Source organism: Drosophila innubila, assembly GCF_004354385.1.
Source record: "Drosophila innubila isolate TH190305 chromosome 3L unlocalized genomic scaffold, UK_Dinn_1.0 0_D_3L, whole genome shotgun sequence".
Classification (NCBI taxonomy): domain Eukaryota; kingdom Metazoa; phylum Arthropoda; class Insecta; order Diptera; family Drosophilidae; genus Drosophila; species Drosophila innubila.
Window position 1 is genome coordinate 22584740 of NW_022995376.1, and position 26466 is coordinate 22611205.

A 26466-nucleotide genomic window follows, 5' to 3' on the forward strand; every position below is an offset into this window, starting at 1 on the left:
TTACATACATTTTATACCCTTACAATATTCCCTTTCACTTACTTTTTAAGTAACGGGTATAATAAAGAAGAGGGACGGCATTTGAAGCTGCCGCTGAGTCAAGGATGCCATTTACACTTACAGATTCTACTGCTACTGCTGCTGACTTTTTCCATTGGCATTGGCATTGCCATTCGCCGATCGTTGCTGATCGATTTTCAATCGATCGGCAGCATCATGCAACCGCGCACAGCCTCAGTCTCTGCTACATTCTCTGCCTCTTCCACAGTCTCTGCCTCACTCTGAACAGCTCCTTCTGGTTCAACAAATCGTGCCAAATAACACAACATAATGACAACAAAGCCGACGACAGGAACGACGTCGCGTCGTCCTCCACTTGTCTTGTTGTTGTTGCTTAACTGTGACTCTGAGAAGGCAGTCGGTGATTGCCATTTCAAGATTTTGCCCCTCATATACACACACATACACATACAATCAAACTGTGTGAGGATTGCAAAAATTAAGAGATATTTATAATAAGCACGAAAACCACTTAATACTAACGCCTTTGGCAATTAAGAGCCACAGCTACGAGAGTGTATGGCAAGGATGTGGATCGAGGCATTCCAATGGGTCACACATACACACATACATGCACAAAACCAACTACATTAAGAATGCAAGCAGAGCGCCACGTCAGCCACAACCTTGCTTACTCTCTCTCTCTCTCTCTCGCTGTGTATCCCATCTGTGTATGTAAGTGCGCACACAATGCTGCTTTTCAGCAACTCATCAAAAGCCGCAGGTAAGCGTATGTAAATTTCATAGTTTCAATTGTTTTCTCATTCTCTATGGATCTATGGATTTTGATGATGAAGTTGACGCCTTCGGTGGCTCATTACAATTAATAATAGCCGTTGTGGCGCACTCTTCGATTGATTCTTTCAATTTTCTCCACAGTCGGACAGTGAAATGAATAACTGTGCTGCGGCTGCCGTTGTGGATATTGTGTGGATGATGTGTGGATGTACAGAGAGTCGAAGCGTTCGCATAAGCGAACGATTATACAAGTGATTTTTTGATTTGACAGGCGTTAAATTAAAATTTAATTCGGCCATCTATATAATTATAGTGATCCATCCGAGCATACACATTGATGACGACGACGACGACCACGTCGACGACTTCTCAGCGCATGTAATTAAAGCCACATTAATCATCCAGCCCCCGTACTCAAAGCCAGGCTCGTGAAGACTTTTGGGCTCAGTTCCAATTCCAGTCGCAGGCACTTCACTCTGTGAGAGTGTGTATTGTATTGGTGTGTGTGTGTCTGTGTGTTTGCCTCGCTTGGTAGCCACAAAATTGTCAGATTTGTCCACTTGAGTTATTTTCGAATGCGCGTCGAGCTTCCAGCTTCACTCTGCACTCTGCCCGCTTCACCTCTCTCGCTCTGGACTCTGCTCTTTACCGATCCTCTTTCAATGGGTGTCAACTCTTGAATTCCCGACCAATTATACAAAACCCGTGAGAATTTCACAAACATTTTATATTGTTTTATAGGCACACAGATACAATCACACATATATGTATGTACACGAATGATTGTATTTATATGTCCATTGATTCATTCTTTATTTGTACTCAGCACGTGTATTATTTATGCGTGTAGATATAGAAACTGAATAAATTACGAGTAGAGTTGTAAAAATTGCACTAAATTGCGTTAGGAAAATGAAACTGATAGATATTGAAGGATATTCACATATTACAAATATATTTTCTAGGGCATATCCTTGTGGTACAGTTGATTTGAATTGCACTGCTTTTTAGTTAGCCTCCGATTCGGTTTCCGTCTCTGCATCCACATTGATCTCATCCTCCTCCAGCTCCTCCGCACTCGGCTCCTTCTGCGGCGTTGCCATATGTCGCCACAAATATTGACGGGCAAAGTTCAGAGCAAATGCAGCAGCGGAGGCGGAGGCTGAAGCGGTGGAAGAGGCTGATCCTGAAGATGTGGGCAGAGCAGTACGAAATGCACTATGCTCACCGCCCATTAATAATGGAACTGATGCTGTGTGTGAGGCAGGCGGCGGTGCTGTTGGTGTTCCTGTTCCTGTCGCCGGATCGGGGTCTCGGACCGTAGGGCTTATGCTGCTGGTGCTGGAGATGAGGGTGCTCCGAGTGCTGCGCTCTTGTGCCGTGTGCTGATAGGCGGCGGGATGTTGAGCAAATTGGTAACTGGACTGTGGACTGTGTTCCCTCGTAGTGCTCCCGGTTAGAGGCAGTGCACCCAATCCTGCTGCGGGTTGGATTTGCGGCGGCGTCGGGGATGTCGATGCCGATGCTGAGGCCGAGTCGCGCTGTTTCAGCAAATTGACCCGTTGATGACGTCGCCATTTCGCTCGTCTGTTGGAAAACCAAACCTAATTGATCAATCAATGGAGAGATAATTTGTTAGTTCATAAAAAAAGTGTGGGCTATGTCCATGTCCAAGGTCTAAGTATAAACTGGTTAGTAGGCAGGAGGGAATAAAGCATATTCTGTCCATTGTCCATCGGGAAACATAACTCACCTGGATTCTTGCCTCACTTAAGGATGTGCGTGCCGCAAGCTTCTCTCGCGTGCTCACGCACGGATAATGCGACTTCTCGAACTCCTTCTCCAGTTCATCCAGCTGCTCCGGACTGAACGTTGTGCGATTGCGACGAAACTTCGGCTGATCACTGTCCTCCGAGTCCGAATCTTCACCCTCAATGTCTGGGGAAAGCAGGCAGATTGCTTGTTATCCGCTGAAGAATCTTAAGAGTCAAATAACTCACCGATCATGCGATTGGCATCCACATCCGGCGATTGACTGTCCCTGCTGCCCGATCCCGGCGATAGAGCTGGCAACGATAGACGTCCACTGCCGGCGCTGCTGCCACCACAGACACTGGAGCTGTGGTTATTCGTATTGGGATTCGAGTTGCCGTCGGAGTTGCTGTAGCTGCTTCCCGGCAAGGAGCTGCTTCCTGGCAAGGGCACAGCACTCCAAAGTGGATGGTGACCCGGCAACGTCGCTGGCCAAGTCGGAAAACTCGTATACGGATGTGGATGCGGATGTGTGGGATGCAGGGCATATCCATAACTGGCAGCTCGTGCAAACTCCGCTGCTGCACGCTCTGCGGCTCGATTCCTCAGGATGCGGTTGATGCTGCTCACCGAAGGAGCTGTGGCATTTGTGCAGACACCTGAGGATGGGAAGATCGCAAAAGAAAACAGTGATTAAAGAGAGAATATAAAGAGAACTGAAAAGAAGATCACAGAAGGAAATAATTATTAGCGAAATAATATTTATAGAGAAATTCTGAAAAGGAGAAGATCGTAGAAGGAGAGATGCAATACAGAAATAATATAGAGAAAATATATAGGCACCTGAAGAAAAGAGGATTACAGAAAGGGAATGAGGGAAAGATCACAGGAAGAGAAATCTAAGACAGAGATATTGTAGTTAAAATATATAGACACCAAAGGAACTATAGATCGTAAAAGGAAAGAGTTAATACAGAGACACCTGAAGAGAGAAGAAGAGATATCTAATACGGATACAATATAGAGACAACAGAAGACGGAAGGATAGGAGTAAAGAGATCAATTGACAATTGAAAGAGAGAAAGAGATCACAAGTTTAATTTAAAGAGATCATAAGCGGAACATTTAATATAAGGAAGAATATAGAGATACCCGAATGGAAATGTGTACTACAGGACGAATATCAAGACGAAGACAAAGACGAAAAGAGCACACAAGGAGACAATTAATACAAACTTTAAATACAAATTATGTAGAGACACCTGAAATGCAAAAGATCACAGATGAAGACAAGTAATACGGGCCGAATACAGAGACTATATAAAGAGATATTTCAACCGGATGCAGTGCGTCTTGAACTCCAAATGAACTCCGACTGACACAAATTAGATTGACTGTAATGAGCAGACCAGTTGCGATTCGAATCTACAATCATTCAGTTGGAGTTGGAGTCTGAGTCTCCAACTTCTGTGTGTCCAAGCAGCTCATGTGAGCGATGGCAATCGGACGATTCATCGCACAGCGCGAATTCAACTGGGCCCCCTAGAAAGTCAGGCAGGCAGTCGGGGAGTCGGTCAGTCGGCTGGTCAGGGAGTCGGGGTAGTCGGGGGATACCACAGTGAGTGACACAAATGTGAGCACATTTACATATCAATCGACTAAGCCTGCAGCGGATGTTAATAAATTAAGCAATCGATAAATCTTGGACAAAAGCGAAAACAATACAACGAAACTTACAACATTAAATGAGGAAGAAAACTTGGCCAGGACGCAAACAGTTGCTGTCTGGATCAATTTGCTGGCTAATTCGTATTACGAGTACAGAGTACTGACCATAAACACATCAATAAGATGCTGCAGATGCTGTCAGCTGCTGAAGTTGGAGCTGGACTTGAGTTCGGAGTTGGAGGCGCGTCCAGACGCACTGGATGAACCATTGATTGTTGAGTTGCTGACTTGCTGACTTGGCTTGTCAATGATTCTGCAATTTCGCTTTTGGGGGGTTCCCATCAGTTGCCATTTTAATTAGCTCAACTCTGAAGACTGTCCTCGCTCCCTTTTTGTCTGCTCTCTTAATCTGCATCTCTGTTCGCATTGTTCTCATTGTTCTATTTAGTTTACTCACTCACCTTCGGTAATCAGTCTCTCGCGTATTTCCCACGCGAATATCGTTGGATTTTCGCGTTTATATTGCTCGATCTTTGAGACAACTGTTGGTGTGGCCACCTTGGGCTTGGAGCCACCAATCAGACCCGGTGGACGCAGTGTGCCTGCCAAATAGAAAGAGAAATCTTTTAATTGATTTATGCTAATTTCAATTTTCATTCATTCCAACACAGGTGTGACCTCTGCGCTTCCAGCGACCTCTGCCTCAGGCCAAATCGCATAATTTTCACATTATCAATCGCAGCTCCCGGTTTGAGTTGGAATCCGCACTTTACTCAATCGTGTGGGCGTTATTCTCAACAGGTCAAAAGCCCGTCGGCTACCTGACAAGCTTACCAACTGACTGACTGACTGACTAACTGACTGACTAACTAGCTAAACAATTGAACTCGCGTTTCGTTTTTCTATAGCGCGTTAATTTGAATATTTGTAAATGACACGAATACAACAACTACAATTCCATATACAATGTCAGCCTCAGTTTCAGCCCAGCTTGAATGATAATTTGTCGGAAGCAACTGACAGGCGTATGCTGTTTATCTTGTGAATTAGGCGTTGAGCTCAGAGTACACTCGCAGAAAAATCATATATTTTTGTACAGATTTCAGAAATCAAAGAATAATATAAATGTACATACTGGCGATAAGTTGATTATAATAATAAAAATACTGTCACTGCTCATTTGCTTAAAATATATTTAGCGAAAGTTAGAAAGACAATTTTTAAATAACGCTTAGATCAAATACTCGTAGATAGAAATAATTTATTTCTATACCAGCTACATATATATATTAATACATATTTATATTAATATGTAATACCGGAACCGGTACTGGAACCGTTAACCGAAATTTTTTGTTTTTGTTTTTTAACATTTAATTATTTTTGTTTTAATTTATCTGCCGTACCGGTACGTACCGGTACTGATACCGGAACTAAAAGAAAATAACCGAAATATAACCGTTTACCGTTTAATGGTTTGATTCCTTGATTTAAATTGACAATTTTTAAATATTTCTCAAATAAATGAGTGAAATAAACTATTGCCAAATATTTTTAATTTCTGTCTAATTTTGCTTACTAAAAATATTTAATATATTTACAAATATTTAAAATTTATTGAAAAAAAAAAATGGTTTCTTTAAAAACGTATTGTTCTTATAATGCTTGGTACCTTATTACAGTCGTATGATTTGGATGATCATTAATTGAATAACCTGTGGAAGGCATAGTTGGAAAATTCTTACAGAATTTTTCAAGACTATGACTATTTAGTTTTACATTATTATGCTTAACTAAAACAAGACTTAAAATTAAGTTATTCAAAATTTGCCTATTCTTTCTTTACAGTGAATAAAACGAAATAAAATAGTACGATATTAAAAGAACTTTAAAACGAGAAAAAATAATAAATTATAAAAATAATTTCATATTATCAAGCTTTAGCTTTTATTGCATTATATGTTCTTATGAGCATGCCTTTCGCTCAGTGTAGTCGCTTCAGTCAATATATGCATTTGTCGCTTTAGTGGCACAGGTAAAATGCAAGTGTGTATGTGTGTGTGTGTACTTATGTAAATTGGATTTTGCGCAAAACGGAAATTATTTATACATTTACACAGTTCAAATTAACCAGCTTCGGCACTCTCCCCCTCCCCTACATTTCCCTTACCCGAAGGCGAGTACACTTTGAAAATGAATGAATTGCCGTCGTGATGGCTGCGCACAGATCAGAACAATTTGTGAGTATGATTCAAAGATAACTCAGTGAATTGTTGTAGTGACCGAATTGAGCTGTGCTCAACAATCAACTGCACTCAGTAAATCAACTAGATACACGACGTATCAAGGTATGATTACAAGTCAAGTTCTATTGTTTAACTAGTTTTGTATACTTTAATTATAAATAAAGACTGGCAATGAAATCTCAGATTCCCTGCTTAATATGTTTTTTTGAGTGTTTGGCAATAGATGTTCCAAGGAAAAAGTCCAAATTAAAGTCTAAGGAAGACTAAGGAAATTCCCTGCTTAATATATTTTCTTAAGTATTTGGAAATATATGTTCCAAGGAAAAAGTCCAAATTAAAGTCTAAGGAAGACTAAGGAAATTCCCTGCTTAAAATGTTTTCTTGAGTATTTGGAAATATATGTTCCAAGGAAAAAGTCCAAATTAAAGTCTAAGGAAGACTAAGTACAGCGAAGTACTTAAAACAATGAGGACTCATTATAAAGTAAAAGTAAAACTGGACGCCAGTCCGCGCTAGTGACGAAAGCAGCGCGAAAGTAGACTAGCAATGTGTACAGGAAGAATGGATAAATAATACTAATAAGGTAAAATAATTTACATAAGCGAATACAAATTAAAAACTACTTAGATAGCTTTTTCTAAAGTACCTTAAGTCAAAATTAAGATTTTTGAATGGATTTATACTTGGATGGAAGAACTATGAAATAACTTACTGACTTCAGCTCACTTCGCTCTTAACTCTTCTTCTCACACACAATCGGAATCTATAGCTATTTCTTTCAGCTCTAACCACTGCTCTCTTCCAGTTTTTTCCCCTGCTGCCTTCCTGCTTTCCCCCCTCTTTATATCCTCAAATCAGTTGTTGTTACTGCACTTCATTGAGTGCATAGAATTCAATTTGGAGCGCTAAGATTTGTCTTAGATGGCAACAGGTGTGCGATTGCCGCAACCTCAATTACACACGCTGGAATTGAGTGTATGTGTATAGAGATTGGCCAGGTGTCACTTTGGGCATGGTAAGGTGCAATCGATTTGTCGTGTATACGTGACCCTGGCCTCGGAGTGCAGTTTCAGTTGCAGTTGCAGTTAAAGTTGCCGTTGCAGGCTGCACAAATCGATTACGGACGCTTGAGACCCTAATTTGGCTGGACACATGGCAATTGCATTTGGAGCGCGTGTTTTGTGGTTCCGCGTTATGCAAAAGATGTCGCTAGCACTGATTACATTGGTCAGGCTGAGCTTAGACACACAGCCAATGCCAAGCCCTAGTCATAACACTATACCTTCTTCCCCCGACTCTCCTAACCTGTTAACCCTTTGTTCTTTCCATTACTCTTGTTCTTCTAGTCATCATTTACCCACCTCTGTAACATCTTCCCGTTCCTGCTTCGACCTTTCTTTCTATCGTCTTACAATTTTTTCTTAACCACATTTACCTTACCCCCGTAACCCCATTTCTCAATCTATTTTTTCTGTTTTTAACTCCTTAAATTTATTCCTTTACCTAACTTTACATCTTTTTGCCCCTTACCCTTACCCCTTACGTTTCACTCCCTTTTTCCGTAGCCTCTACCCCTCTAACCCTATTCTCATTACCTCTTTATTTTAACTCCTTAGCCTCTTTCATCTTTTGCATCTTCCATAACTTATTCCCCTTAAGTCCCCTCGAAAGCTTCCTTAATCCTTTCTTCGTATCTATTTCTTCCTTTTCTTTAACTTCTTAGCCCTAATTCGTTTTCATTTTTCCTTTATCCGCATATGTCCGACCACCTTCCTGTAAACCCTTTTCTCTAACTTCATTTCCTCTTTTCCTTCAAAATTTTCTCATTTTCGTTTACTTTACTCCTTACTTCTTATCCCGTACTCCTTTCTCATTACCCATTCCCCATAACCCATTTTTGACACATCTTATGATCGTTCGCCTTACCATTTTACTAGTGATGTAAAAATATATCGAAGTATCGACAGCTCGATTTTCACGGAAGCGATTATCGAGTACTTCAACTCGATGATTGTTTTGACGACCTATCAAGTTGAATAAATCGATTTGCATAAAAAATCGACAACTCACAGGTTGTTCATCGTAGGAAATTTGTAGAATTAAGTTTGGTCGTACCAAATTGCCAAGGTTTGAATAAAACATAAAAACGATGCAAGAAAAATAAGATTTCTAATAAAAGATCTACTATTTTTCGAGATATCGACAACTCAATACTTATTTTTGGCGATTTTCCATTTCGATTCAAAACTCGATCTAAAGTTAAGATATACATCACTACCTTTTTCCCATCTTCCCTTTCTTCCTTAGTCATTTTCGACTTTTCTCCTTCTCCCTTTACCATATACTTTCCCTTACGCTTTTCGCCTTAGCACCTTTATTGAACTTCTTACCGCTTTTCTTTAACCACTTGCCCCCTTTCTCTAATCCCTTAACCATGATCGCATTACAGAGGTGCCAAATTATAGACTTACCCAGCAGCTTAGAGACTGCACCTTGCTGGGAAAGCATGTGCTGCGCCAGATCGTAACCCCGTAGTCCAAAGCGTGACAGTTCCAGCAGACGATGCTGTGAGGCCAGGGCGCTGAGATTGGTAGCTGCCGCCGATCCCGGAGGTCCGTTGCCGTTGCCTGCAAAGAGAGCCAACGTGGGAGCGGGTGGTGTACCAGGAGCCACAGAACTGGACGAGCAGTGGCTGTGCGTAAGCGCTAAAAGCAGACAGAGAGCGAGAGAGAGAGAGAGAGAGAAGAAGAGTGAGTGAATGAGATGGCAAGAGAATCATTAAATGTCAATTGGAATTTAAACGAAGCTGCTGCCAGCATTCCGCGCATGGCACGCAAACACCAAGAAATTTGTAGTGAAGTTAGGGTCAGGGGGTAGGAGTAGGGCCTTGGTGGCCTAGGGGGACCTAGGGGGTAGAGGGGCAGTGATGATTGGACAAATTTCGGTCTGTTTTTGATCGACAGAGAGTGCAAGCGACGAAGACATTGAAGCCAAGTGACGACTACAAACAAGCGCTTCAGATGCTGGCGGAAGTGTCAACGTTTATGGTCATAATGGCGTGTCAAGTGGACGTGGTGTGGTCCATTACCGTCGTGAAAGACGTTGTCGTGAATCAGTTGTGCCCAAGCCCAATGACAGCGACAGACTACCGACTATCGACTACCGACTATCGACTACCAAGTGCCGAGTGCCAACTGCTAATTTGAGTTGGAATTTATGAAATTCCTGATGTCTCCGTCCTACAGTCGCAAGGCAATTTGTTGCTGGGGTTTACTTAGGATCCGTTTGAGAATGGAATGGGCTCTGAAATCGTTTGTTGTGGCAGCGATTACCAATTCCTCAGATGTAGAAGCTTTTATGTTCATTTTGACATTTTATCTGATCGCGAGAACTGCACACATTTTAACACCTCTTTTTTTGGAGCGTCTACCGCGCTTCTCTTCTGTGTGTGGCATCTCTCTGAGACTGTGGGATGCCTTGGTATGCTCTTCAGCCACTTGGTTTCTTTTTTGCTGACCTCGTCGACCCCTTGGCAGTCGTGCTAATTAAAAGGCGATGCGGATTCGCTGTAGTAGCTCCCGGTTAGTCGACAATTTGTTGCAGCCGCATGTTGCACCAATTGTTGTAGTCTCGGCTGTGGTTGTGGTTATGGGTATGGCTATGGTTATGCCTGATTTATGCCGCACTCTCCACACACAATTGACGTTCACATTGGAGTACGCTTTGGCTGCGCTTATACCACGGATGTCAACTTGCTGCTTGCCACTGAATGTGGCAGTCGAGAGAGTTGGAGAGTTGGCAGAGTTGTAGTCAGAATCGGAATCGAAGTCCAGCGATGATTTACTACCGATCTTACCGGCAATGCGACAGCTACGGCTGCCTCCACGACGAACCTCAGTCAATTGCAAAATCGGCTTAAAATCGCACGACTTCACTGAGAAAAAAGACCAACTTCTAAAATCAAGAACATTTAACTCAAATATTTTGATCTTGATATAAGAACATTTTAAGACCACATTACTAATACTAAGAAAATTAATCTAAATAATCAAAGTTCATAATAAAAGAATAAAAATCTTATTTGTATATTTCATTTATAAAACAAATGGTGGCCCGTGGCGCTCTGGTTAGAGAAACCGCTTCAGTAGTAGGCGCCGGTTCGAATCCCACTCGTAAGAAATTAAAATAGCATTTATAAAATTATCAAGACAGAATAAAATGTATAATAATCGAAATTAAAAAAAAAAATAAAAAAAGAATCATTTTTAATTTATTTTTATTTTAACTTTAAGAGCATTTATTCTTAAATTAAGAATAATGGTCTCATTTTAAATGTTCTTAAAACCAAGATGTGTCTTCTTAATTCAAGAATTGTATGTTCTCGACGCATTTTTAGATCAAAATTCTTAGTTTTGAGACCAAAATATTGATTTTAAAATATTTTTTTTTTAACAGTGTTGGCGCTGTGTCCGACACTCTGTCTGTTGCCGCTGCCACAGAGGTTGCCACTGCCCCAGTCGACGCACTCGCACGTCACCGTGCGACTTATAACAAGAAGCGACGCCGCCACAGCTACAACTACAGCTACAGTCCGAGTCCACATCCAGAGTCCACATCCACATCCACATCCAGATCCAGATCGCAAGATCGCGTATGTGAATTCGCTGGCCACAAGCACAAGTGATGATCGCCTCGGAATTCAATTGATAGTTTGATTTATTGCTACCGGTGAGTTTTTGCCCCTGCTGCCTTTGCCAGCCGGCCAGCACTGCATATAAATTAAACTTGCCCGCTTTTTTCTCTCTTTTTTTTGCAGCCCTCTCTCTCTTTCTCTCTCTCTCTCTCTCTCTCTCTCTCTCTCTCTCTTTCGTCCTCAATCCCTGCTTCCCGCCGCATGCTCGCTGATCTTGTTTGTCGCGCGCAGCCCATTTAGTCGTTGTCTAGGGGCTTCTGGTTTTCAATGCGTAATGTTGTGATCTGTACTCTATATGGGGCATGCACGACTAGGCAATTAAGTTGGCTTGATAAAAGAATATAGTACGTCTTTCTCCTTGTAAGTAACAGGTCTTTTATTGTATCTCAGAAAGCTTAAAAACTACTTTTGGATGAAATTTTATAACTGATTTTGCATGGCTTTTAAAAAAGTCCTCTTTAGGCTTCAGATATGTCGATTGGGTGTACAAGGTATATCAACTAAGTTCAGAATCAAGACATATATTTGTGTTTAGTTGAAATAGTATAGGGTATTTAGCTTAATATGTTTTTATAACTTGGAGAACCCATATGAGAGGGAGGTTAATTATTTTTTAGATGCTCGCTAGTAGAATCAAGCTCAAACGCCAAGTCGAAATAGTTTTGACTGTCCCCTCGATTTTAGGGACTAGCTATAGATTACAAGTGGGATATTAGAAATAATTTGTTCTATCTTCTTTTTAGTCAGAAACTGATGTCACTGAAATTTAGATTTTTTTCATCACTGAGGCCTAAAAGTTATTTTGGGGTATCGAGACCTTTCTGACGAATGCCTAATTTATTTTGTTAGGAATAGTTGATTTTTTTATGAAAAATTTTGTATTTTATTTAATATCTTTCGTATAACAGCAATATGCTTTTGTCACTAGACTTTTACCATGTTAAGAGGTTTTTTATATAAGTTGGTAAAGTACAGGGTATCTTTAAATGTCATTACTATGACTTAAAGCATACTTATTAGAGCAGAATTATTTATTTCTTTTGACATATAGATAAAAAGCGGTACGACCCTATAAATACTCTATATAAGCAGTAGAATCAAAATCAAAAACCAAGTAGACCTAGTTTTGAGTGGAGACTAGGTATTATTATAATTTGATATCTAAATAAGTATTTTATTATTATATATTTATTTGTTTCCTAGTGCTAAAAGTATTTAAGTTACTTATAAATTTTCGCACTAGTTACTATGTTGATTAAAATGTCCATGGGGATATATTTTTAGGGAAATGTCGTTTTGTAGAGTGAAGGTCTATTATTTTGGTATTTATGTAAGTTTGTTGGATTGCTAATAAGATCAGTCTCTTCTTCACTCTGCCCGTATCATTTAACGAGAGAATTAGATTTCCTGACTACTAATCCGAGTGTAAGTTATAGTTGTAAGTTTTGAAGGGTATCTTTTTGCGCTGTTAATAACTTGGTAGCTCTTTAGCCAATATATACATAATTATTATAAATGTTTGTGTATGTAAAAGGCTGAATAAATATTCTTGATCAGTTCATGTAAACTATCAGAGACACTTTGATCTAGAGGCCTCAAAGTCGAGCACACTTGCCTGTAGCGCTCTTACTTGTTTTAAGTTAGATCTTCACAATTTTGAGGCTACTTGCAGTAAGTCAAGTCAAGGGCGCGATGTGAATTCAATTTCCGGGCTGTTTACGACATCCAAATACGGCGTTGACATACATCTGCATATTGGCCATATTGTGAGCAGAGTAGTGCTACAGTTACGGCTCAATCGACGGCAATGTGGCTAAGAGAGCACTTGAAAATCATTGTGGACACCTTTTATACGGTCGGCTTTCTAAGAATAATGCGAATACACGTACACGTACACGCACCACGTAACCCGAAACCCTTAAGTATGGTTTCTGCCCAGTGCTTAAACTTCCATGTATGCCCCTCTCTCTCTCTCTCTCTCTCTCTATCTGTATGTGTGTGTGTGTGTTTGTGCTGGTTTCTTTTGTCCCCCTTTGCACTTTCCCCTTATTTTCTTATAATTATTTATTTATTGTGCAACTTCCAACACCTTTTAGAGACAAGCCAAAGCTTTAGTCTGCTGTCTCGACCGCACCTCCCTCTCCCTCCGCCCCCGACCCCGCCTGTGACAGTGGCACTCGAGTCGCATCTTAACTTGGCCAACTCGATGGTCGCTTTCGGCCGGACGACGTGAACTAATTTTATTTGACAACCCATACTTGTGCAAAACAAATTGCCACTGATGTGCGAAAGACCAAAACAGTTGGCAGCTCAGCGTTGCACTCATTTTAGCCAATATTGTTGTTGTTGTTGTTGTTGCTGTTGCTGTTGTTGAAATTTCCAAATCATTGCGCTTTTCCAATGGCAACGTCAGGCCCGAGACACAGCTTGAGACTGTAGTAGATTCACTTTTTGGCGGCGGCAGCAGTGTCAACAGTTTCTTCTGCTACTTTTTGTTGGCCTAAACCCCAAACTCTGGTATCCTTGTCAATTCGGAGAATTTGGTCGAATGCGTCATGTTTTTAGACTTAGACTAAAGAGGGGGGAGGGGCGGGGAGGGGGAACACACTCACCTGTGGGAGCCGCTGCCGTCGGCTGTGCAACGTTGCCGCTGCCCGTGGTCATAGTTTTTTGGCCAGCATAGTCTATGCCACCGAGCAGCGGCAGATGATGTGGCAGACGCAACGTTGGCATGCCCACAGGCATGACCTGTGTGGACATGGTGGCTGTGACCTCAGTGGGCGTGGTCGTGACTGGCGTGTAATCTGCGGCGTGACTGGCTATCGTTGTGATTTGAGTCGAGGTCCTTGTGGAGGCTGCACTTGCCGCAGTTGTAGCCATGCCACGCACAACAATTAATCAATAACTGATGTTTATTTATTGTTTATATTTATTTTATTATTAATTTTTATTTATTTACTATTTATTTTTGTTTAACTTGTTTTACTTTAAAGCGACGGCAAATTGCCAGAGTGCAAGCGCGTTATCAAAAGGCGAATTGTTGCAGTTATGTGTAATTCGCCTGGGCGAATTTGTTATATGCTTGGCTTTTGCTTAACCGTCGGCCTTTTTGCACTCGTCTTTGACACTCACACGAGAGACACGAAAGACAAAACACAAAGCAAAACGAATGCGAACGGGAAACGTTCCCGTTCGACGCGCACTCACTCACGCTGTTGGCTGACGCCGACTGAGACTGAGACAGAGAAACTGACTCGGACTCGGACTCGGTCTCGGACTCTGCGTTGCCTTTGTCGTTGTTCGTTGTTCGTTGTCGTTGCCTCTGCTCTCTCACTTCGCCCCTCGAGAGCTGCAGCTGATCGGGGTCTGCTCTGTTTCTGTTTCTGCTGCTTCCTCTTCTTTCGCTGCTGGTTTGCTTGTAGCTGTGGTTGCCATCGAGTGAGCATTGGATTTTGTCTGCATGCATGTATGCGTGTGTGTGTGTGTGTTTGTGTATTTGAGCCAAGCTGTCGATGAGCGTCGCTTCGCACAATTGAGCGCTTCGGCGAGTTGCTGTTTTCAAACAGTAGTAAAAGTTCAATAAATAATTGACTACCTAAGCAGTTGATGCTTTTGTTGCTCTTGTTGTTGCTGTTGCTTTCTGCTCAAAAGTTTTTCAGTTTAATTGATGAGTGATTTTGTTGTGTAATACGGGGCGTATGTGTGACTTGGTAAAAGTTTTCCAAACCAATTCAAATCGAATACGAATGCACAGAAAAATGGCTCCAAAGATAAGGTGGTTGTGGGGAAGGGGGGGGAGTTGACAGGCGAACGGAAGTCCGCGCAGTCGTTGCTGCTAATCGCACACTTTGATTATGATATATGAGGGCATTCATGGTCGCTGCTTGTCTTCGTCTTCGTCTTTTTCTTCCTTGTCGTCGTCTTCTGTCTGTCTGACTGTGTGTTGGCGTTGCAGTAGCCAACGACCGTGGGCGCAAGCTGAAGGCTAGGTTTTAGGGTGAGCAAAAAACGCATTAGAGCAGACATGAACGGGAAGCGCAGGCGAACAAAAAAGGGACAAGAATTCGCGACTGGCCAGTAACAGTAACCGATTAAACTTAAACCAACCCCACCACAAAGCACTCAACTCGACTACCATCCACAACGAGAAAGAGAGTGCAAGAGTAAGCGGGAGCAAAAGAGAGTGCGCGAGCAGAGTGAAGCTATGTGTGCACACTAACTCAGCTCCTGTTTCACAGTTGGTGCGAGCGAGACGCACTGAGTGAGAGAGGTCACCACCACACAGACTGTGGGCGAAGCGACGCGCCTAATTGATTTATTTGCCCATTCCAATAAGTATTCCCATTCTCATTCCAATTCTCATTCCCATTGCGCCAACACTTCCAGTCTTACATACAATCCACATACATATGCAAGTAGACTACATAAAATGGTCGACCGACAATGTTTGGGCTTTGCTTTTGCTTTTGTTTTTGCTTTTGCATTTGCGCTGCCCTTCGTGATTGTTTGAATTTGAACGGGGAAAGCGACGGATATGAGAACGTGTATTTTTTAAGTAATGGCTGTCGGACAATCAGACAGCGGTAGCTGTCACACTCACACTCACACACTCACTCACAGCGTGCGTGACTCTCTCTCCAAAATTGTTCGTTTCTAACTTGGGGATGAACGCACTTTGTATTTGTGATTGGAGCGTTGAGCGGAAAAAAGTGTCTAAGACGGAGGTGTCTCTCAATCTCAATCCCAATCAATTTGAAGCGCAGGTGTCGCACATCTGGAATACCTGTGATTCCAAAAGGGTCACCCTATAATCAAGCCACATACATGACAATTTTGCAAAAACTACCTATTAAAACACGAAGACCTTCTCAAACGAAACTGCGCCCTAACTCATATAATAAACACAAAAAATAATCAATTTTAATGGTCTATAATTTGCCACCGCAAAGCAACAATAATTTAAATTAAAAGACAAACTTGAACCGGCTAAATGACACCGCAAACACAGGCATACAGACTCGTACTACTGTTCGTATTAATAGATAGTTTATTTCGAAAGATAAAAGACAACAGAATGCATAATTTGAGGCGAGAGAGATACCCAGAGTAACGAGATATTCGATTTTTTGTGTGTGCGACTCAACTCAACTTACATAATCGAAATGCCGATGTCATAATTACGAGCTCACTTGAGTCTTGAGTTAAAACTCAAATTGAGTGAGAGTGAGCGTAAATGGCAGAGGCGTGCCCGTCTAACCACTGCACAGAGCAGCGTGCACAGCAGCTGTCTCTTTCTTGTACACACGTTTGCCGCACACAGTCAACAGCCAATGACCTGCGGCGACGGCGACTCAACGAGTCCCCCTTTAAAACCGTCTGAGACGAACGAATTGTAGGTTCTCAATGAGCAAGAATATGCGTTCAAAGTACTTAAGAAAAATTAAAAATGATAGTAGCTGTTTTTTTTTTTGTATTTATTTTTGATTGCCACAGATTGGCTAATGGGAACGCAGTTGCCCTCGCGGCTGTTGATTGATTTTCATTTTGTTTTGGCCAACATGATTGATTACGTTAATTATGCGCCTTATTAAGCATTTATCATTCTATCTAATGTGTACACAAAGCGCTATTTGTATGCCAATTGGCGACAGCGACGTTAGCTAACGCCAACGCCAACGCTGGCAACGACGTTAAAGTCAACGTCGACGTCGACGACAACAAATTATGCTTGCGCCTAATTGCGTTTCGAGCGCCTGTTTTTTATTTTCGGGTATGAGGAATTAATTATGGCCGCCTGACAGAAAAGCCGCCGCCATTATTTTAACATTATTTCACTATTATTTCTGTAGCAGGGCTCCTGGTTAGATAGCGATCTAGTATCTACATGCAAGTCCAAGACATAGCCAATGTTAAAAGCCAAAACCAAACCCAAACTCAAACTCAAGTCAAAGCCCTCCCTTTGGACAGACCGCGCATATTTGTGGTAGCCACGCTTCCTGTTTTTGTTTGTTTGGCGTGCCCGGCTGTCCGCCTGTCCGGCTGTCCAGCCGTCTGTCTGTTGGCCTGGCCAAAAGCGGGCCTCACACTGAAAAAAAAATTTTTCTAAGATTAAGATGATTTTGGTCTCAAAACTACAAATTTTGGTCTAAAATATTCGTCACGAACATAAAATTCTTAGATTAAGAAAACACATCTTGGTTTTAAGAAGATTTAAAATAAGACAAAACTCATGTTATAAGCACAAATGTACTTGAAATTTAAGTTTGTATTTAAAATTTAAATTTTTAAATAAATATTTTATTCTAGTTTTTAACTTTTATAAACATTATTTATACTGTGTTTATTTTTCCTTGTACGCAGTGTAATTCGAACCTGCGCCTGCGTTTATCTGAAGCGGCGACTCTTCCACTTCTTGTTTCATCTGAAATAGTACATTTTAATACTTTCCTATCAATTTAAGATTTTTATTCTTTTATTAAAAAGTCCGCTTTTTAAGATTAATATTCATATAATTAGTAATGTGGTCCTAAATTGGTCCTATTTCAAAAATAAAATATTTAAGATCAATGTTTTTGATCTTAGAAGTTAGTTTTTTTCAGTGCAGCTACATAGACAAGAAGTGGCCATCGGGCGCCTTTTTTTGTGCCTTTCGGTTAAGCGGCGCGGTGATGTTTACCCATATGTAGGCATATGCATATGCTGATTGCGATTGCAGTTGCGGGTGTGTGTAATGGGTTCTTTGGGGGCGAAACACAACAGCAGAGCTGAACAACCAACCGAGGGTTACTCCTATCCGTATCCGTAGTTCAACCATTAGCACAATGGCCACAAACTTTCTGAACCGTAAAAATTTAAATTTAATAACTTGTATCACGCGGCCAAATAAGCTGCACATTTGTTAGCCAAAATAACCAACGGCAATTAAAATTTTTAAATATTATTTTGATGCTGTTATCAAGTAAACGAGCTGATAACGCATTTAAGTCTGATTAGAGAGCAAGGCTTTGTCAAAGTTATGCTTCATCTTGTCTTCAAAGGGGAAATCGATACAGGCTTTTCCTCTTTTTTTGTTGATCCGCCATCTGAAGAAGTGCTTAGCACCTATTCAGTATTATATAGTTCCGCCTATTGCCTCTACCCTTATCTTTTATAAGAAATTGTATTTTCTAACCCTTTTATACAAACTAATCGATTTTATTCGAGGTCTTTTCTATAATGATTATTTTAATACTACAAATGTATAATAAATAACCTTACTCGTATGTAATTGCATGCCTAATATCTAATAACATATTCAAATTGTTAAATATCGATAATATGTGAATAAATAAATGCTCTATACATATATTTAACCCTTTGTATTTGTATCAGTATCTGACCTTTGTATCTGACTAAATGACCGTTCATGATTAATATCGGTTGTAAGTTCTTTTTTTCTCTACACCAAAACCTTCAAGACTAATTTCAAAAGCAAGTTCATATTTGTTTGACATTAAAAATTAAATTAAAATGTATTGCTAACGCAAACGAAATTGAAATGCAAAAAATATTCGAAGTTTGCTTTTTAGGTTTAATTTTATTTTTATTTTATAAGTTAAGAAAACTAAAACATGTAAGTTTTCCTCATATATAAACAATTCTTGTAGTTCACTAAGGTCAATGTTTAGTTAAGGGCTCAGAAATTTAACTGATAAAATAAATCTCTGAAAAATGTAATAATGTCTTTTAGCTAAAATTTATCGGTACAAAGAAGAACTCGTCTAAATGTTACAAATTCATAAAGCAGAATTATTCCGTAACTGAATATAATTAAATGATCTAAAAATTCTATAAACGAACTATGTCTTAATCAAACTTTAAATGAAAGAGATATTTCTGTCAATTAACTTTTGTAGTCGAAATATCTAAATATGTACAGATTTAATTTATTATTTAATTTAATTTGCATATTTTTTTCGACATTAACGATTCAAGTTACATGAATTATAAATGCAATTCAAGTTACATGAATTAAAATTAAATAATTTAGTAATAAACAATAATTTGTGATTAATAAAAAGTTTTAGATCAATTTACTTGAGGAAAATTCTAAAAATTTCATTAGAACTTAAATGGGCATTTATTTGTTTCCTAAAAACTTTTGTTATAAATGTATTTATTGCTTTTATAAGTCACTATAAATTTAATTATTATTATTATTTTTTTATTCTTTAGTGATAAGGTCTATGTATAATACTTAAACGATTTTATTGGATAAAAAACATGTATATATTTTTAAAAGCATCTATGCATACATATATGTATGTAAATCATTTTTTTCTGAAGGTATTGAAAATATGTGTTTTATGAGAATCTTATATATATTTCATAGCGTTACTGGAAGTTTCAATTATTATTAGGAAATGTATTTATTTACGAATCCATCTGTGCATAAAATAAGTATACTCTAATAAGGTCAGTAATGAGGAAAGCGGGAATAATGGAAGTGGATGCTTCTTCTTCTCTCTAACTGCATTGCACGCACTCCTCCGTTGACTCCTCCGATGACCCCACCGATGATGGAGGAATCTGGCGGCGACTGGCGAAATGTAATGATTAACTCCTTGCCGTCGCTAAATTAAGTGAGTTTTTACTTAACTACGTATCGGAGGGGGCAGTGAGAGGGAAGTGAGTGGTAGGAGGGGGGAGGAAGGGGCAAGTTCTTAATGCTGTGCTCCTGCGACAAGCTAATTCTGCAGTTGCACTGCGGCCAAGCATTGCGTGTCTGGGGCCAGAAATGATTTCCACATACCACAGCAGTTAAAGCCCTTAAGTCAGGGAGAAAATCCAATTAAATTCGGTAGCGAAAGAAATAAGTCCGAACTGTCGGTAAAATGATTCTACATACACGTATTTGCGTCAACATTGATTTTGCAGACGATGATGGGAGACGCAGACCGAGAAGGAGAGGGAGAGGGAGACGGTGGCAGCGAATGAGACGTAGACATGGCCGGACAAAAGTAGTTCATGTGCATGGCGTGATTGAGGACGAACCCGAAGCTGAAGCTGAGGACAGCAAAACAGCAACAGTCAAATCACAAGCTGAAGCTGAAACACTCTGAAAAAAACAGTCCAACTTCTAAAATCATTTTGTTCTTAAAATATGACCGTTTTAAGACTTTATTAATAATACTAAGAATAAAAATCTTAAATTGTTAGGAAAGTATAAATGTGTTCTATTTCATTTAAAACAAGAAGTGGCGCTCTGGTTAAACAGAGAATAATTTTTAAATTTTTACTTTTTGACTTAAATTTTTAGAACAATTATTCGGTTCTTAAATCCCAAATTTGTTTTCTTACTTTAAAAATTTTACGTTTTACCAAAATTCTTAGTTGATTTAGGCATTATTTTTTTATCAGTGCAGTAGAAGATGTTTTCTGAGGCGTGATTCGAGTTTAAGCGTCGGTTTTTGGCTCAGAACTTGCAGCGGATTCTTCCAGAGAGGAGGGAGGGGGGGGGGATGAGGAAGGGGGCAACGGCGGCAGCCGCAAACCGTCCAAAAGTTGCGTGCCCATAGGTCTTCTGTGTAATTGCGCAACAATTGTCAGGCCTAAGTCGAAGACGAAGTCTCTGCATCAGTCGCAGTCGCAGTCTCTGCAGCCGTCGCAGTCTCTGTCGCTGGCTTTAAGGGCGCATTGCAGCAACCGCAATCAAGACACGGACACGTCATGGACATATTATAAGAAACAACAAAAAAAAACAACAACTCCTGCAGCTATAGCTACCTTCGTGTTTGCGTCAAACTTGCGGAAATCTGATTTTAAAATTATTAACAACATGCAATGGCTAAATAGTTTTGCATTCGATAACAAAAGGCGCTCCTGCACTTCCCTCTCTCTCTCTCGCTGTCTCTCCCCCTCCCTCCCCAAGATGGGAGATGGACTCAAAAACATGTTGACTGTTGACTGGCAGCGGTAAGGGGCAGACAGGAGTTGCAACAAGCGGGGGCACGACACGACAAAACACAGACCAATTTTCGATTGATTTTTTTCAAGCTGATCAACAAAACTATTCGTGTTTGTACACTGAAAAAAAGACCAACTTTAAGACCATTTTAAGACCATATTAATGATACTAGCAATATGAATCTTAAAAATCAAAGTTCTTAATACAAGAATAAAAATCTGAAATTGTTAGGAAAGTATAGTTGACCCGTGGCGTTCTCGTTAGAGACTCCGCTTCAGTTGAAGGCAGCAGGCGTCGGTTCGAGTCCCACTCGTAAGAATTCAAATTAACATTTTTAAAATTACCAAGACAGAAAAAATTGCATATAAGTCAAAATAAAACAACAATACAAAAATTATAAGTCTTAAAATCATTTTTACTTATATTATTTTATGACTTGAATTTTAAAAACATTTATTCTTGTAATAAGAACATGTAACCTTAAAATTAGAGCTTGGTCTAATTCGAAATGTTTTGAAAACCAATTTGTGTTTGCTTGCTTTAAGAATTTTATGTTCTCGACTCATTTTTTTAGACCAAAATTCTTAGTTTTAAGACCAAAATCTTGATTTTAGAACATTTTTTCTATCTGTGTAATTGTATTTGTATTCATTTTTGCTACAAAATTAGTGTGTACTCGAATTCGTATTCGTATTTGAAATTTGCATTCACCTCATTGAAAACGTTGTCCAGTGACCGCAACGTATAATTCACAAATTCAAATTCAAACGATCGAAAGGCACTTTTAGCTAGCGAACCGTTATAAGGTTAATTAAATGCAACACAGCCGCCAGCTCCCAGCTCCCACTTCCAGTCTCCCTTTATACCCATCACTCCTCTTTTTATCCCTCTCTCTCTCTGCACTTTCCACACGGCAAGCAGGTACAACTACGCTTTCATTTCCACGGCAGGGTGAAGCATTTCTCCAACTGCAATTAGAAGTTGCACAAAAAGCGCAATAAGAGCGAGCTACATAGAGAGACGGCAGGAGGAAGAAGGACAGGGGGAAACGTACAAAAAAATACAAAGCGAAACATGAAAAACAAAATGGCGATAAATAGCGCAATTTGCATATAAATGGACGTAGAAACGTCTTTAGTCACCCGAATCTTGAGCAAACCATAAGACCGATTAACATTGTTGTCGACCGCCTGACAAGCCGCATATCGTGGGAGGCATCGGAGAGGGGGAAAGCAGGCAACAAGCGAGGGGGAAATTGAGATGGGGTTAACGGGATGGGAAACGACTTGTTACATTGTTACCAGCTACTAGTTACCAGTTACCAAAGCGAGTGGCAATTGCCACTAACAGAGGACTGTGCGCCCAACTCGTCGCACAGTGGCAGCTTTTCATCAATTTGCAATGCAAAAGTCTGATATTTGAAAATAAAATGTAAAAAGCAAGCTCAAACTCATTTTCAGAGTTGAATACATAGTGATATTTTTAGACCCCGTACTTAAAAAAAGTACAGGGTCTATTGGGTTTGTTTTACCGAATATGTGCGTAACAGGTAGAAGGAGGCGTGGCAGACCCTATAAAGTATATATATTCTTGATCAGCATCAATAGTCGAGTCGATATAGCAATGTCCGTCTGTCTGTCTGTCTGTCTGTCTGTCCGTCTGTCTGTCTGTCTGTCTGTCTGTCTGTCTGTCTGTCTGTATGAACACCTAGATCTCGGAGACTATAAGAGCTAGAGACACCAAACTTGGTATGTAGGTTCCTCTATACTGCAGGCAGATCAAGTTTGTTTCAAAAATCAGCCACGCCCCCTTAACCGCCTGCAAATCGACATTGAAAATTTCATATCCAAATTATAAGAGCATTTTGAAAGCCAGAAATTCCAGATTTTGCACAGATGAAGATATAATTGTCCTAAATTTTTGCTGAAAATTTCATTCTGATCGCACAGTAAATAGCGAAGATATTCAAATAATAAATTTTGCTGTTAAATTCGTTGATGGCGCGTTGGCAGTAATTAAAACTTGAATATCTTGATAAAACAAAAAATATATTAACATATTATATAACAAATTGGCGTCCATTCAGACGTGAGCTTCGGTGGCGCAGTGTACTGAGTCGCGGAGTCGGACAGTGCTCGTGGGTTCGAGTCCTGCCGTGGACGAAAGATTTTTAATTTATTTATGTTCGAATTCAATTTCATTTTATATTAAAACAAACTCAGTGCTTATTTAAAATGTAATATTAACATTAAATGTTAAAATATAAATTATTTCTTTTACTTTTAATTGAGCACTAAAACAAGCAATATGGCCATTTAGGAGGATAAAGACATAAGTGCGAGAGTGGCTCAACACTTTGAGCCTTTGTCTTTGAAAATTTTGCAATTTTGTCGCGGGTTCGATTCCGGCGGGAACAACTTTTTTCCAGCTGAATTTAAGCTTTTTTTTTAATTTTACAATTTATTGAAATTGTTATTTATGAATGTTATACTGACATTTAATATTGAATACATGTTTAAAATTTCATTTAAATAATTTTACATTGGTATTTATATAAACGTTAAGTTAAAATTCTATGTTAATTTCATGTTTATTATAAATTTACTGTGTAAATTTATGTTTTTAATAAATTGTCTTTTTTTGGTTTTCAATTATTTTACTATTTGATTTAACATTTAGCATGTTTAACATGCAGTTTTAATTATTCTCTGTTAAGGTTTCACTTATGCTTAACATAGCCAAATATGCATAAACGCATGTTTATATATATGAATGCTTAGCTAGAAACTTCTTTTGTTTTGGCGCGTGCCAACATATGTATGTATGTGTGCACTTAACAGATCTTTGAATTGCACATATGGATGTCCTGCTCATTAGGAAGAGCAGATTAATGCATATGTATGTCTATTTGACTTTAAACTGACTCTTTTTCAACTCTTTTGTGCGCGCTGTGTACAAGTTATTTTGAAATTTGATTTTGTTGTGCTACCAAGTTTCTTTTGGAAAAAAGGACACCATTACAAGTGTAATGGCCTCCACGTGGTGTTCCCTGGGTGCCGATAAAATTTTTAATTATATCGGAAGCAAATTCGAGCGGCGACAAATTTAATATATAAGAGTTTATGGTAATCTTAAATATTATTTTTTAGTTTTTAGAAGTGACTGATTTTGGATAGTAAGTACGGGGTCTCCGACAGTCGAGTATGGTCGACTGTAGCACCGGCCGACTAGTTATTATTATATTTACAATATTTTAAATAATTACAATATAATAATTACAATATTTAAAATTTATTTATTTATTATACGCTGAGCCTATCCCATAAAAAAATATTTAAGTACTAATTAGCGTCCAAAAATTATCAGATTTTCTTAATTTCTTTTGTATAAATGTTTTTATTTAGCTGCAGTGATGAAATCAAAGTTGAAAAGAATTATAGGAGCTTAAAGAAGGAAATCCTTCGGATTATCCACTAGTATAACTTATTTCCAGTGGACACTTTGAGAATCTAATAATATTGTGGCCATAATTGAATATAAATCAAGTAAATTATTGTATTTACTATTTTTTTGTAATATTTAATATTCTTCACAAAAGTCAGAAATCGAAAAAATTATTTTCATATTTATTATAAATTTAACAATTAATTTAAATAATATATTATTCTAAAATATTGCAAAGGTAGAATTGTTATCTACATAAACTTTTTTTAAGCTTTAATGCTTAAGCAGTAAGATAAGTGGATTTCAAAAACCCGCAATTTGTCTGATATATATATCTAATGTCTGTTTTTCAGCAGTCTAAAAAACGGGTGATCTTAAAAAGCTCTAAAAATTATTATTTGTATACTCCATAAAAATTCAATCGGTTATTTAATTTTCAAGGAGTTTTCTATCTTATGCATGCCTTATTCCTGTTCAAATGTTTATTTTGTGCATGTCTTTTGGTCAGAGTTCCCACAGTGCAACGGTCACGTAAAATCTAAAAGAGCAAAATGGCGGCACAGCCGTCAGAGCGTGGCAGCAACAACACCCGACCCGACTGAGGGGGCAGTGGCAAGAGGCAACCACGTGTGTGTGTGGCAAGTGGCAGTGTGGTAGTGGTGCCATCAAGCGTGTTAGGTTGGTGGGCAGCCCATTGGGATGGTTTGGTGTTGGTATTGGTGTTACCTGATGGTAGGTGTATGAGTGTGCACGTAATTGCAATGCTCTTTTTTTTTTTGTTGCTCTCCAACTTGCAGTGTACACAGGCTCCCACCTCCCCAGAGGAGGAGAAGGAGGGTGGAGGAGGCTACATTTACCGCCCTATTGAGGTCTGCCTGCTATTATGCAAATGCCATTCATAGGTAATTACCACGCTGCACCGTTATAATTGCGCTCGAAGCCCAGCTACGAATCACGATTGCCGCTCCAACTTCAGTCAGCCTAACATTGTTGCCTCTTTGTTTGTGCGCTGCCACAAAAAACGGGGGCAGTTAAATTGAAACTGGCAACTGGCAACAAGGCACAGCAGAAGGTGGCAACAGAGCGTCAAACTTTCCCATTGCGATTTCAGATCGTTACACAAAATAATTTCATCGCAAATAATTTCTTAAGTACTTGCATTGCTATTCAAATAAGTTATACTCACATACAAATGCACATGCGAGCAGGTATGTGTTAACATATTATGGCTAATAATATTTAGTATCTCAAACTAAGTAAACCAACGTTGCCTTTTTTCTATATAATTATAAATAAAACTATTTAATGCTGTCCAATCCAAATGTCATTTGACATTGAGTTTGTTAATTTATTTAAGAGTATTTTTCATTGCAAAATTATATCAAATATAAATTGAACAAATAAGTAACATCAACAAATTATTTTAGCTTAGCTAAAGATATAAATTGGAAAAAAAAATTTGTTGTTGTTGTTTTTAGCTTACTAAATAAAATAATTTGGTATTTCTGGAGAGCTGCAGACAATAAAACAAATTTTGGATTCAGTTAAGTTTGGCTTTATTAAAAACAAGAATTATTATTCTTAGCGTTGATTAGTTATAATGATTTTATCATTAATTTACTTGAAATTTTGTTTGTTTATTAAAGACCTTGATTCGAAAACAATAAAGAAAAAGCTGAAAAACATTAGATATTAAGATTTGACAATATGTTTGGAAGCGAACTTTATTTATAAAGTTGAAACAATTGAGATTTCAAAAAGAAATAAATTGTTCTTTTATTCTACGTATACTTAGCAAGTTAGAAATTTTCTATTAAGATAATTTATAAAGTTTTCTCAAATTATATTTACTTGTAAAAATACATTTACTCTTACCAAATTAGCACTAATAATAATGAATATAATACCATTAATTTGCA

At 39.0% G+C, this 26466-nt stretch overlaps 1 protein-coding gene across 2 annotated transcripts; it reads right to left on the reverse strand.

The window, feature by feature from the left end:
* Window positions 1–1422: 1422 nt before the first annotated feature.
* Window positions 1423–14068, reverse strand: LOC117788741 (paired box protein Pax-7). Of its 2 annotated transcripts, none has more exons than XM_034627584.1 (6): window positions 13770–14052; window positions 8936–9169; window positions 4680–4820; window positions 2799–3209; window positions 2552–2736; window positions 1423–2402 (listed from the first exon to the last, which is right to left on the reverse strand). In XM_034627584.1, exons 1-6 carry the CDS (start codon window positions 14035–14037, stop codon window positions 1806–1808), a joined length of 1836 nt encoding a protein of 611 aa, XP_034483475.1. In that variant the 5' UTR covers window positions 14038–14052; the 3' UTR covers window positions 1423–1805. The 2 variants fall into 2 exon arrangements, with proteins under 2 accessions (XP_034483475.1, XP_034483476.1); XM_034627585.1 differs by having other exon boundaries at window positions 1925–2385; window positions 13770–14068.
* Between the last annotated feature and the right edge of the window lie 12398 nt (window positions 14069–26466).